This window comes from Apteryx mantelli, chromosome 1 (assembly GCF_036417845.1).
Source record: "Apteryx mantelli isolate bAptMan1 chromosome 1, bAptMan1.hap1, whole genome shotgun sequence".
NCBI classification, from domain to species: domain Eukaryota; kingdom Metazoa; phylum Chordata; class Aves; order Apterygiformes; family Apterygidae; genus Apteryx; species Apteryx mantelli.
In genome coordinates, this window is record NC_089978.1 from 34,855,979 (window position 1) to 34,869,729 (window position 13,751).

At 41.0% G+C, this 13,751-nt stretch overlaps 1 protein-coding gene across 1 annotated transcript; it reads right to left on the bottom strand.

The window, feature by feature from the left end:
* Nucleotides 1-892: 892 nt before the first annotated feature.
* On the bottom strand, nucleotides 893-12,431 carry LACC1 (laccase domain containing 1). Its single transcript, XM_013948320.2, has 7 exons — nucleotides 12,298-12,431; nucleotides 11,273-11,465; nucleotides 7,389-7,984; nucleotides 5,851-6,032; nucleotides 5,216-5,381; nucleotides 2,963-3,188; nucleotides 893-2,552 (listed from the first exon to the last, which is right to left on the bottom strand). Exons 3-7 carry the CDS (start codon nucleotides 7,954-7,956, stop codon nucleotides 2,378-2,380), a joined length of 1,317 nt encoding a protein of 438 aa, XP_013803774.1. The 5' UTR covers nucleotides 7,957-7,984; nucleotides 11,273-11,465; nucleotides 12,298-12,431; the 3' UTR covers nucleotides 893-2,377.
* Between the last annotated feature and the right edge of the window lie 1,320 nt (nucleotides 12,432-13,751).

Sequence of the window (13,751 nt, forward strand, 5' to 3'; positions counted from 1 at the left end):
AAAGCTAAAGCCTTCGGTGTTTCTGCTTATTCTGACATGTTCTCCAGCTTGTATGGTTCTACCGTGACCTGTAAATGGTGTTTTTCCAAACAGAAAGTCTCTGCTGTCATTCTTGAGCAGGTATAAACAAGCCAGGGTTTATAATCAGTTTCTAGTCACTGTGTCTTAATATACTGTTCAGCATCTGAACTGTGGAAACTAACATAGGTACAAGGTCATTTACTTACTGCAAAGTGAAATGCATTAGTTTGAAATCATGTTTGAGGTGAGATGGGCTAAAAGCAGGCGCATGGACACCTATGATGTTTTGGCTGCCAAGCGGTAAATTGCAAAATGAAGTAACTCAGCTGCTTTTGATCACATGCTCTTAACCTACAAGGGAAGAGGGTTAAGAGAAGGGCACTGACAGATAATCTCTGGCAGAGCTTCAGGTGCAGGGATTGAAGACTACATGGTGCTACTACCCCCACAGCAGAACAACAGAAGGGAACACATCTTACTCACTCCATTGCTAGGTCAAGCAGTGCCCATAAAGCAGGTTCACACTTAAATATCAGAGCAGAGAGACAGACTAAAGAGCAAGGGTAGTGATTTTTTTACCCAGTGCAGCAAGATATGCCTGTCAGTGTCCATAATTATATTACCCTATATTTGGCATAGCTCAGTAATACACACACATACCATGATCGTAGCTCAGCTACTGTGCGTTAACATGCTTGATGGCATTAAGTTGCTGAGCGTGAGCCTGAACCTCTGCTGGAACTTAAACCCCTAATTTGAACCCTGCTGTGACTGTCACAGCAGTAAAGTCACAGACAGAAGCTGAGAATGATGAAAGTAACAGAGAGGTTTTTCAAAGATAACTGAAACAATTTTTTATTTAAAGGCCTGAAGTACTATAGCAGAAGAGGAATAATAAATAATATTTCTAAAGAAGAGGTAGGAGAACTGGAAGAAATAATTTTTTGGTAGATGGCTATAATCACAGGGTAACATAATCAGAACCACCCTTGTCTAAGAAACACCATTCACAGTTAAAAGAAAGTTTTTGCAAAAATCTGTTCTCCAAGAGGACAAGGATGGAACGGCTCTGAATCACAGTCCGGCAAAATAAAAAATAGATTACTCTTCAAACACAGATACCAGAATAACTTGGCAGATGATTGCACCGGCAATAAGAGCTTATGCTGTACAATGCTTCGCAAAATGCTGTTTGAAAAGCCGGCTACACAGTGCAGGCAGGGATGGAAGTGCAGTGTAAGTGAGCACTGACCTCTAGTGGGCAAAATTCTCTAGAATTTGTAAAGCTCTTTGGATTCAAAAATAGAAAGTACCACTTATGGACCATCCTCCCAAGACTCATGCTTGGGAACTCTGCAAGCTACAGTAAACAGTTTTAGACCTGAAAACAAAGGACTGAACTATAAAAAGGTTCCCACTGTTTTTGTGTCAGGAACGGTCATATCTATGGCAACGTCTACAGACAAGTTTTCTATAGGAGCATAAGAAAACTGGGCACATTTGGGTTTTGTTAGTAAAACAGGTAAGTCAGCTATTGGTCAGTAAAATTAGCTGATCTTCTGGCTAATTTCATATTCCTTTTAAAATATTTACCAAATAACTGAGGACTATTCAGACAGTCTCAATGGAGAGTAGCTGAGAGACAACAGTTTAATGAAAAATGCTAAAGGAACATAAGCACAGATGTCATATATTAAGCGTCTTAGTCCTATTCTTCATACAACGAAAAAAATACAGAAGGGTTAGGGTTCATAAGCTTGCATCTCAGTTATATAACTTAAGTTATTTTTCTATAGGTAAAGCCCTGTAAGTGTTTTGGCGCTATCTTTAAACTAATCCAGAGAAGGAAAACAAGTCCAGGCACACCATTCTATATGGCTAATCTTCAGCTGAAATTACCAAAGTTGGCTGTTCCCAAACAATTAATATGCAATGCAGGTTTCCTTTCCTATATCAGTATGTTATACTTCACCTCATTCAGAAGACTCATTCAGAAACTAATGAAGACTTTAGCTTTTGTGCTTTCACCATCTTAAGGCACTGAGGTTTCTGGGAAATGTTTGGTCAAGACAGCACGACAATGGGAGCTTGCATCTTGTATTTCAGAGGGGCTTTGTCACAGGTGGAGGTTCTCCTTGTTCCCTTTGGCTCATGTCTCACAAGAGTTATTGGCCTCATACCCTAGATATTTCTTCTTGTCTCAGAATGGCAGGGAAGGAAAGGAGAATCCCAAGACCTGTGAATTGCTTATTGAAAGTCCACAAAAGGAAGGATGAAGACCTACTAGGAGAGCAGGAGGCCAGGCAATGCACCAGACTTATTGTCCAAATACTATTCAAGAGTAAGAGATACTAACTCAGTCTTTGATTGATATGAAGCCAATCTGTGTCCCAAAGTTAGTGCCATCACGAAAATGAGAGTAAAACTTATCAGGGTGGCATGCAGTACAGAAAGTGATATTTTGATCCTGGTCTGTGACAGAATCATCCTGGATGTTCTCAGGAAGAATCCCACCAGTCTCAAGAAGAATCCTTAGAGAAAGGAAGAGAAACAAAAAACAATGGATCTGTACATCTTCACATTCCTTAAGACACTATCATTCAGCACCTCAAATACCACCTAAGTAAACTGTGCCAATATTGTAATTGAGGCTTTTATTTGCTTTGGGGGATTTTTTTTCAATATTAGACTAAAATTATTGCTTTTGTGCAACCAGTAAGAATCCATTTAATCTGAACATTTGTCTAGAGTCCAGAAACTACTTTTAAAGTGTAACAGTGAAATAATAGTTGAAATCCAGCAAAAGTGAGCCAATGTCATTCATTCAAAGCTTGATCTGCAAAGTGCTGGAGAGTACTGTAACCCTGACCATAATATTGCTGGATAATAATCTATACTGATAAAAAGTGTTATGTCACAGAAATGCATACAGTAGACTTACCGTGTTGCTCTTCTAAGATCAATATAAGGACTTGCAGAGTCAAATAGTCTCACACACTTTGGATCAATTTTGTGAAATTCTTTAGCTGATTCTTGAGGAAGTTTATAGCAGCAAGGTCCTACAGATGGGCCCAGGACCACAAGGATATCTTTCACATTACAGCCATATTCAGACACCATAGCATTTACTGTGGCCATAGACACTCCTAACAAAGTGCCTTTCCATCCTGAGATAAATGAGAGGTTAAAAATTAAATAGATTGTATAAATTTTCTCTTTAATTTTACAGTAGCTAAAATATATACCATTATTAAGGACACAAACGGATAGACACAGCACAAATAATTAGTTGGGTTTTTTTAATTAACAGCTGACAGTTTAGTGATATCACCATTTTGCAGAGCTGGAAACTAAAGATAAGAGTTTGGATTAGGATTCCAGAATTCCTTCCTCCCAGTGTTTTGGCAACTAGAGCACACCTTATTGCTTGTCCTGGCCTGAAACTCCTCAACAGGAATATGACATAATAGAAATATATTCCAATCAGAAACATTCTTTATAAAAGGATGAAATTTTTTTGTATTATTTTCCCAAAAAAAGGCAGCTCCAGCCTCTAGCTTTATGATGTTTGATTACAGGAAATGTAAACTGCCTTTGCACTTTGGCATTGTTTGGAATAGATAGAAGAAAGCTCAACTTTGAGTTCTCATATCTTAGCTTGAGTCCCAAGAATTCTTTGCATTGCACAGGGAGAGTCTCATACCAAAGGACAGGATACGCTAGTTCACGTTTCCTCTACTTTTCCACAGCCAAAGACTGAGACGCCCCTGTACATAATTGCCTTTATTTGTATACGTAGCAACATGTGCTCAAGTCAGACATGAACTGAGGCAGGGTTGGACAGGAAGGAATGGATTTAGGAAAAGAAAACTGTAAGATAATTGGAGACCTGTCAAGGAATGTGATGTGGGAATGAGGCCCAGAAACTGGGGGATAGATGGTGGGAGTTCAGTTTGGGTATGGGCAATATGCATGGAGAAGGTGGCAATATGGGTTGGAGGAGCAGTGTCGTGGGTCAGGGAAGGCAGAACTAGGTAAGTGAAAGGCAGCACAGAAAGTAACAGCTACAGATTAAAGTATTTACCTATAATGAGGTTTAAAAACTTGAAGTGTAAAACTTCAATCTCTTAAAACTTTCAGGAGCAGAAAAATTCCTTCTGTCCCTTCTCCCCATTAAAACTACAACATTCCCCTCTCTCCCAGTCAGCTGTGGTAGAATTCTTAGCATCTTTAACCTAAGCTTGCTATGGTCCACATAAGGATCTCCTGAGAACAGATAAGTTTACGGAGCTCTTGTGTAATATGACTAAAGCCTTTCATAATCATATAAGAAAAACAGAACAACTCATCCACAGAATGTCTTGCTAAAAGTTGTTAGGAGTCTGCATTTCAAAGGCATCCAATGATACCTAAACTGTATTACACACAAGGCTAGGTAAACTCTTAGGGGTGGGGGTGGAAGCAACAACTTTACTGACAGAAAATCAAAGATCTGATCATGTTATGACGATTCACAAATTTGAGCTGGTTGTGGATAATTTTTGGAATGCATGAAGAATTATATGAATTAGGTGGTATTCACAAGATCAAGGTAGAGATGAAGCATCCCACCATATCAAGGTGTGTACTAGCATCGAAGCCAAGGAGAAACTCTCAGCCATTCATTCTCCTCGACCTCATAACATAGGGGTTTTTTATAAGGTGAAACAGCCCCAACAGGATGGTCTCACCACATAAGTATTCTCGCCTAACAGGTGAGACATCTAAAGAAGTGGAACGTATCCTCAGGGTGTTCTAACCATCCTTGCTTCAGTTTTATTTGCGTTTGGTTAGATCACACAAATATTTCTTCTGATTCAAAATGATTGTTGAAGACACTGGATTTATAGGCATTCTTTTACATAAGAAGTTTGGTGAGGCACAAAAAAATTAATTTGGTTTTAGCAACCAGACCAAAGAAAAAAAAATAGTAAAATCAACAAATTTCATAGCTCTAGAAACAAATTATTCTCAGGACTGATTCTTTTTGGGCAGGATACAACTTTAACAAGACAGGAACTAAACTGTTATGTGATCTTCAATTTATTCGTTCTCACTCAGTGTACCTTCAGTTGCTAATTTATAAATCCCAGTCCAAAGCTCTCTTTCCTGTGGTCGTCTGGTTATTTTGATATCTGTGATTTAAAATTCCTACCTGAATGAGCAGCACCGCAGGCTTTTCTGACAGGATCAGCAAATAGCACAGGTATGCAATCAGCTCCCGGAGCTGCTATTGTAATGCCTTTCTGATTTGTAACTATTCCATCATAGCTGTCAGGCTCGGTCTTTCCCATAATATACACAGCATTACCATGATCAGTCTGTCAAGACAAAAACAGAACATGCACAGTGATAAGGCAGCGAAAATTCAAGTTCTGATTAATGCAAGAATCTTTGCAAGAAACATTCATTTTTCCACCAACTGCTATGCATGGAAATCAGGCACTCCCTTGTTCAAATGCCATGCAAATGTATCAGTAGAAAGCCACTGAAAAAATGCTTTTTTTTTTTTTTTTTTTAAGAGAAACTTCTCTGATCATTATCTGATTATTCTACTCTACCAATCTGTTAGAATATACTTGGGATAAGAAACAGTGCTTTTTCTTCACAGAGTGCCAAATGGCTGATAGTTTTGAAGGCTATTCCTGGAGATAAACTGCCAGAATGAGTGTTTTAATTGTCCTGCTTCTCACAAGTTCTTGCTGAGAAAGATAACTCCTATACTATTAACCAGTGATACATGAAGGAAGATTTGATCAGTTTACACAAGTCCATTGTTTGATAAGATACCTTGACCCTGTGAAATGTCTCGGGGTTAAATCCTGCAGCAATAGCTAGCCTCCGGAGGTTTTCTTTAACCACAGCTTGTGGGTCCCTCCGCTTGGAACTGCTGAAGAGATTGCAGGAGCTTAGAGTCGGTATGTAGGAGATCCCACCTGTCCTTGTGGTGAATCCATGTAGGAAGATATCATCTAGCAACACAAAGAAAACAACAAACAACTGTTTTCAGGACAAGACAAATCCAGATTTTACATGGCTTTATGCTGAAAAGAACTGGAATCAGTCAAGCAAGTCGAGAATTACTTGACTTCTTAGTTAATTATGGCATTTAAATTCAAGGATTCTAAGTCTCCTTCTGGCTCTGCTAAAAGTAAGAGAATTTGTGCTTTTTGCTGAAAGAAAACATGGTGTGAGTATGAGATGAAAGAGTAACTTCCTATTATCACATTAAGCATCCTAATCCACTGAGGTCTAGGCAGAGGGGTTTGAGCAAGGAGTCCTGGCAGATTTAGCTTGTCTTTTTACAGGGCTGTAGTGCAAACCCCAGAGAAGAGGTAACTCACTGAAGAAAATGAGAGTAGATTCTTAAAGCGATATTCTCAGGTGGCATCTCCCAAGGTTTTTTGACAAAAGTATCAGTCCTGAAAATTTCTTACAGAATTTCAAACATCTTTCAAAAGTACATTAAAAACATTGAGAACTTCTAGTTTAATTGAAAAATCCTCCATTTTTACAGTGCAGACCCCATATCACAGCCCCATGCACCCAAAGGGAACCAGTGTTTTTAGATAAAAATGTTTTTTTTTCTGCATGGCAAAGTCAAATATAAGTAGTCCCAGAAGTGGTATTTGCTATCTGAATAGCTGAGGAGCTTAGTGATATAATCAGAGTGGAGATTTGCCAAATCTTTTATATAGTGTGATTGTTTTAAAGTCACAACTGAAAACTTGAAGCCCAATGGGAAAGAGAGACTGAAGACTTTAAGTCACCTGTGTTCCCTTCAGATTCTGGATTTTAGGGAGAGACAGTTCCAAATATTTGTAGTAGCAAATGTCTCAGCTTTCTTCTGGATCAGGACTCTGTAATCACACTGCATGTGAGACATACTGCAGTATGCTGGGTCACACCAGAGCAAGAACACTGAGACATTGGTCTGATTAACCAGGCATCCACGAGACCATAGGGCAGTAGAAATCCTGCTTTGCCTTTAAGGAAGATGAAGGCAACTTTCACTGTGGGTAATTCCCACATGGAGTGAAAGAAATTTTACTGTCTGCAATAATGCTGCCAGTAAACCTCATCCTCTTCTTTCTCTGTCTGTGCCTCCGGGCTTGTAACAGACCTGGGAGTCTTTTACTACACTTGCATTGATACTTCCCCCTCTTAAAGACATGATATTACAACAACATATAGCACTATTTGCTGCCTGAAGAGATTTCCAAATCTTGAGCAATACTGTGATTCCCTTAAACCAAGAAGTATGCTGAGGAACAGTCTATATAAAATGTATTAGCTGAAACATAGTTAGAAGCTGTTTTCCACTTTACCTGGGATCAGGGAAGATCTGAGGATGGTGAGCTCCCCTTTCAGGTTTGGCAGGCTTTGCAAATACATCTGAATCTCATTTGTGATGAGTTCCACGTCCTGGGTAGGAAGTGTTTGCCCTTCAGTCTGAGGTTCAGCTATCAGTATGTTATTACAATTAGATGCCATCTGTAAATCCTCAAATTCAAATTGGTAAACTGTAGTAAAGAGATGGTCTATATATACTTTCATTAAGTTCCTCCTGAAGGCAGGTAGAATAAATTTAATGATGCTTAAGTCTTTTTCATCTAGTCTTTGTTTGATGGTGTACAAAGCAGCAGCTGTAGTCAGAGCACATACCACCTCCAGGCTTTTCTTCAGAGCCTGAAAATCCCTCAGAGCTGGAAGCAAGGACTCTTGCTCACCATTCCTTTCACTCCGCTGTGTCTGGCAGCACATGACATAAACCAGGGGAGCAGTGACGGAAGAGCATTCTTCAATAGTTCCCAGCATGTTACACAGTAAATCTTGGATGTTGTTCTGCAAGTTTGCTGGCAGGCTGAACAGATCAATCAGTACTGCTTCCACCATATTCCAGGCAACTGAAAGATTCCTAAAACTACCAAGTAGTCAATAATAAATCATAAAAAATAAACAAAAAGGCAAGAGGGCATCATTAGTCCAAACATGTAGTGTTATTTTATTAAGGGGATACATTTAGTGGTTATGTTTAGAGAAGGTGACATAGTAATAAAATATCCTCAGATTTCTCCCACCACATCCAGTATTGCAGCAGAAATGGGAATTATTCTGCATTTATTTATATTTCTCTACTACCTCACTCACCTCAGTTTTTTTCCAGGTCAGGGATAATGAAAAGTTAGTCTCTGATACTAGATTTATTGATACAATTAATCTACATTAACATAATGGATCATCTTGACCTCTGACACTGGGCACTCCTCCAGCTCCTGTGAGAAGAACCAAACATGGAGGTTTTCATGCTCTCAGCTTGCTGGGACTGGAGTGGTTTCCATAATAATTGGGGGCGGGGGAATTTACACATTTATCCCTGGGGTAGAGCTTATGTCTGCTACCCCTTCTGGCCGTGGGGGTGCCGGGCTGTGAACACACATTTCCCACAGGCCTTCACAGGACTTTTTGCAATTTTCCTATATTTCTACCAAAAGTCTTGACTTTCAGATTTCTAATTTCTACCTTCAGGGACACATGATAGCATAGTTCTTTTATCTGCAAACACAGGCACAGCCATGAACACACACATGCAGGAACTTTACTTATTAACACAAGAAATACACAGAAGTAAATCATATATACTCTGCACAACTTCCTGTCTCAGTTTCCTCACTAGGCTAGTGGCATTCTTTGCTCTGAAATCAAGACTCATCAAGATTATCCAAAACCATCCTGCAGTTCCTTGCTTGTCTGGTGATCCACAGTGTACTTCCAGTTTTGTTTTCTTCTTTTGCTGAATTTTGTTGATCCAAGCCCTGCTAGGTTACCTGTCTGTGGAAAGCTGTCCATCCATCTCTTCCTCTTTCTTTTGCTCTGAGACCTTATGTTATATAACCTGTTAGAAACATCTTATTTTCTTTTCTCTATCTTCTACAAGTTTTCCTTTGTTTCCAGTGCAGGCCTCCTGCAGAGGTCTGCAACAGGACACCAGCTCCCTTTTCTTTCAGGAACCTTGAACAGGTGCCTATTAAGGTTTCATGACTAAGTACTGTGCCTGATCTGGGAGGAATACGATGCAGCTTTGTCATCAGTGTTAAGACTCCATAATCATTTAGAGTGTTCATTAACACCCCAGTTTTTTGTGGCACAGTAACAAACTGTGTCTGAACACGAATTAATACCCTTGCAGGAACAAAGGTATTAATTATTAATACAAATGCATTATTATTAAAAGACTTGAGAGTCTTTAAGTCCTTGAAATCTGTGCTCTGCTACCAGAGCTAACCATATCATCTAACACCTGGCACTATTTTCCTGTCACAACTCCCCATTCTCCTGTAAATACGTGCTCTGGCTTCACAGTATTTCACCGTCCTGCAGAAAAACTTTGTACTTGAGTCCACTATGGTGGACTTGATGTCCTCCTTGGCATTTTATGGTTGACAACGGATTTCAAGAGTTTCTATATTCAAATGAGAGGTCGAAGACCTTTCTGATTTTAATGATTTCTCTATTCAGGATAGGTTTTATAGAAAACATTCTTTATTTTCTCCATGGTTCTTTCCCCTAGACTGGAAGGAAAATAATCCTGAATCAAAATGATGTTTTCTTATCTGTGAGTTGAATACTTACAAAGATTAATTTATCAAAAAGGCTGAACTGAAAGTATCAAAATGTGACAGCAGATAAAAGCATCTGTCAAGGGATTTATAACTCCTGATCTTGCTCAGAGTATTATTTACACATAACTGATAAAAAAAAAAAATGTAGAAAAAACAGCTTGCTAAGCACATGGTGTTGAAATGGACTGATGTCAAAGATCATGACTTGGGAAATCAGGAGATTTCCTTCTTTACCCTGATTATCTCTGTGGGAGGCTTGTAATTCAATGAGAAGATCCCAATGTAAGTACAGCTAATAATCTCAACAAAGATAGTACAACAAAGAGGTGTAGTGGAAAAATATATTATTGCTCTACTTCTGATATGTCAATAGAGTAAGGTTAGTAGAGTTAATTGCTGTCCTCGTACTTCCCCAGAAAAATACCACCAAAGAAAGGGTGGAAGGAAATTGTTTGCAGAGGGAGAGGTAACTGCCTACAGTGTTATTGAGCCGTGTGTGTATTGCAAAAAATCCACAGGGGCAATTATTGGGATGTACACACAGAAATCATGGGGTTGATTCATCCTCGTATCCCTCCAGTTTTGCATCATGGAGCCCCACTAAGGTCAGTGGTGTCAGAAGTCCATTTGCTTACAGTCATAATAAATTTTATGGGGGGACTTTCTAAGTACCCCAAACAAAACCCTTCTCGAAACAAGGCTCGACAAGCAAAGCAATGTTAGAATGAAACACGTTCATGGCTATTCAGGTTTTAAATAACTTAAGCTCCACAGACCTAAACTTCCATGGAAAGTCTCACGGTATATAACTGTATCAGAAAAACTTAAGTGCATTTATTAAAGAATTGCTCATTTAAATACACAATGCAGGGCAAATACTTGCATAAACTTGAAGCCAAGGCCACCCATTAGTTGTTTCGCCCACTCTGTGAAACACTGTCAGTACAAAAATGTGGAGAGTAGAAAGATTCTCTGGCACTGACTTCAAGAAAAGAAAATCAAAGAAAAATAAATGAACGGAAGAGCAGAGAGGAGAGGAACAAGAACAAAAAGGAGAAAGTGAATACAGAAGGAAACAATGAAGTAAATAAAACCAAATGGTAGAGAAGAACCAGATTGGGGTAGAAAATCATCTAAAAATAACTTTCAAAAAACCCTGAAATCTAATTCTGAAAGGTCTCTGCCAGATGAGAAAAGATTGCTAGCAATTCTTGCATCTTTGGATCCTATTGGTCACTTTATTTTCTTACAAAATGTCAGAAAACTCATAATTTTGACAAAATGAAAAAGGCAAGAAATATTTAACAACTGCTAGAGAGAGATGCCCAGAGAAAGAAAGCAGACCATTAAAGCAGTCCAAGCGAACAGGGATGAGAGCATACTTTTAACAAAATAGTATATTGCAACAACAGCAAAGCTGAAAAAAAAGCATTAAAACTTCTTAAACCGGATTAAAACAAAACACTCTGCCTCTCTAATTTAGGGTTATTTAGGCAATGTAGAAGAAACAGAAATCAGCACTTACAATCAAAATATTGAAGTACACGCAGTTTTCATATATAAAGTTTAAAAAGCAGGTATTTACTTACACAGGTAGGCAATCCTTTTACACTCTGGAAAGATATCATCTGATACAAACACACATTACCAGCTTTATATATCTTAATTCTCACTGTCAGTCTTGCAGCTGATTTGTACAAGATGGAAATTCCGCTTCTAGGTAAGACTGGAGTGGGAACCTGTATTTCTTCTTCATGATGAGACCCTGCGTTGTTGCTGTCACTAGCCACAGGAAAGAACAAACTGTACAGAAAGGCACCAACATGATTAAGTGCCTGAGTAACATTAAACCCGGAAGCAGTGTTAACCCTAACTCACTGTTGTAATCATACGTGCAAATGCATTAGCTTTGCTGAACCTCAAACAGATTCAGAAATCCTCGGCATGCCAAAATAAGAATATGAATACAAATAAGCTAAGGGAAAACTTGTGCAGACAGAAAAAAGTGTCCTTTCCTGAAAGGCAGCTGCATGTTCCAGTGAAGTATTTGGCAGTCAATCAAGAAAAAAACATATTTAGAAGGACTAACCCTGACAGAGAGGTTATGAGAGACCAGACTTCGGGGTCACAGGCCAGAAATGAGGAAGGCAGTTTCTCCTGCAAGCAGGAAAATGTGAAGTAATTTTCAAAGGATGTTGCTAAAACTGGACACTTTTTTTTTTTTTAACTGCGCTGGAGTCTGTATATTCTGTAGAGCTCTATAAAAAAGTTTGAATATTATGACAGGACAATGCAATGGTCAAAAAGACAAGGAGGGGGAATGAGGGATTTGTATCAGTTTGTCCAAGGATCATATGATAATAAATACATTTTCTCAATGGTGTCACTACTGGAGTAAACCTATATTTCTCCCAGATCAAGCCCCATAATACATCTTAGGCGTCCCTTGCCATTTCCCCTGCTGTTTCTGCTGCGCTGGGCTGGAGCTGCTGACAGACAGAAGGGGTGAGAACTGAACTGTCCCAGCTTTCCCTCCCGAAGGGAACCAGCCCGGGTATCTTGTCCTTCCTTCACCCAAACACCAATTTTCATGAAATGTGCAGAAAGCAGTTACCTTATTAGGCTTTTGGCCCACTGTCAAATGTGGTTGAAGTAGGCCATGGAATTAAAAATTAGCAGCGGGATCTGAAAGACAGGCAGACCAACACAAGCATTTTGTTTCCTTCAACCAGACTAAGAAAAAAAGAATTATTGAGATATTTTCAGAGCAGAGTGCTGAAAAGGACAATGAAAGAGGTCAGAAAATATTCAGGGTACAAAACACTATTGAGAATAGAATGCCAAACTGATATTACTTCTCCAGCTGAAATATTATATTCAGCTTTTGTCATCCAATTTCAAAGAAGAGATGAAAGGAACTGATGGTATCCAGAGATGAGCAATGCAGTCGCAAAGATTTGGGATTTCCTTTTGAGCAAAAAATGAAAAGGTTAAATGCTTTAACCTGGAGCTCAGAGAAGTAAGAGTGGATGTGATAGAAATCTGTTAGTATAAAATAAGGAATGGTGTTAAGGAAGGACAACGGGGGACACGTTTCTTTCTGCTTATAACCTAAGGGTATTCAGTGAAACTTATGTGCGTATCAAATACTGACAAATTAAGACACACAGAAAATACAGTTTAATACAATAAATTAGATAACTGAAGGAACTTAAAGCACAAAAAAAGCTTAGCAAAACTGTAGGAAAAAAAATTATCGGCTATTTGGAATGGCAGCAGCCAGCGTGGACCCGCGGGAATGACATCAGAAGCGCGGCGGCTTCGGGGCTGGGCCCCACACAGACGCCGCTCCGCCAGGTCTCTCACGGGCCGTTTTTCCTCCGCCTCCTGCGGGGCACTGCCCTCGCCCTCGCCCTCGCCCTCGCCCTCGCCCCCGCCCCCGCCCCCGCCCCGCCCCGCCCCGCCCCGCCTCGCCTCGCCCCGCCCCGCCTCGCCTCGCCCCGCCTCGCCTCGCCGGCCGCCTGCGCCCTCCCGCCGCCTGGCCGCGGGCAGCGGCCGCTCTCCCCTCCCCGCTCCGCCCCCCCTCCCTGGGCGGCCGTTGGCGGCGGGGCGAGGCCACCCCTCCCCGCTCCGCCCCCCCGCTCCACCCCCTTCCCTGGGCGGCCGTTGGAGGGGAGGAGGCGCGCGAGCGGGGCCGCGGGTAGGCGGCGGTGGCGGCCGCTGCCGCCCTTGTCTTCGGGTTCGCGTCTCAGCGCGCCGGGGTTTCTGCCTGCCTCCCGCGCAGGGGGCGGCGGTGCTGGGCCCGCAGGCCGGGTCGGTCCTGCCGCCGCCGGTGTTACCTCAGCGCCTGGTTCCGCCAGGACGGGCCTTGCGCGGGCACCGTGGTACTTTTCCGCCGGCCGGGCCGTGTCTGGCCCGGGCATAGCTTGTTGCCTGCATGTTTTCCAGTGTGGATCGGCCCACTAAGCGCTTCTGGCATTTTCCCAAACAGCAAGTCAGAGCTTTACTTGCACCGCAGGGAGTTCAGCTTAACATGCTGCTTTGCCCCGTCAGAGGCTGACAGAGACT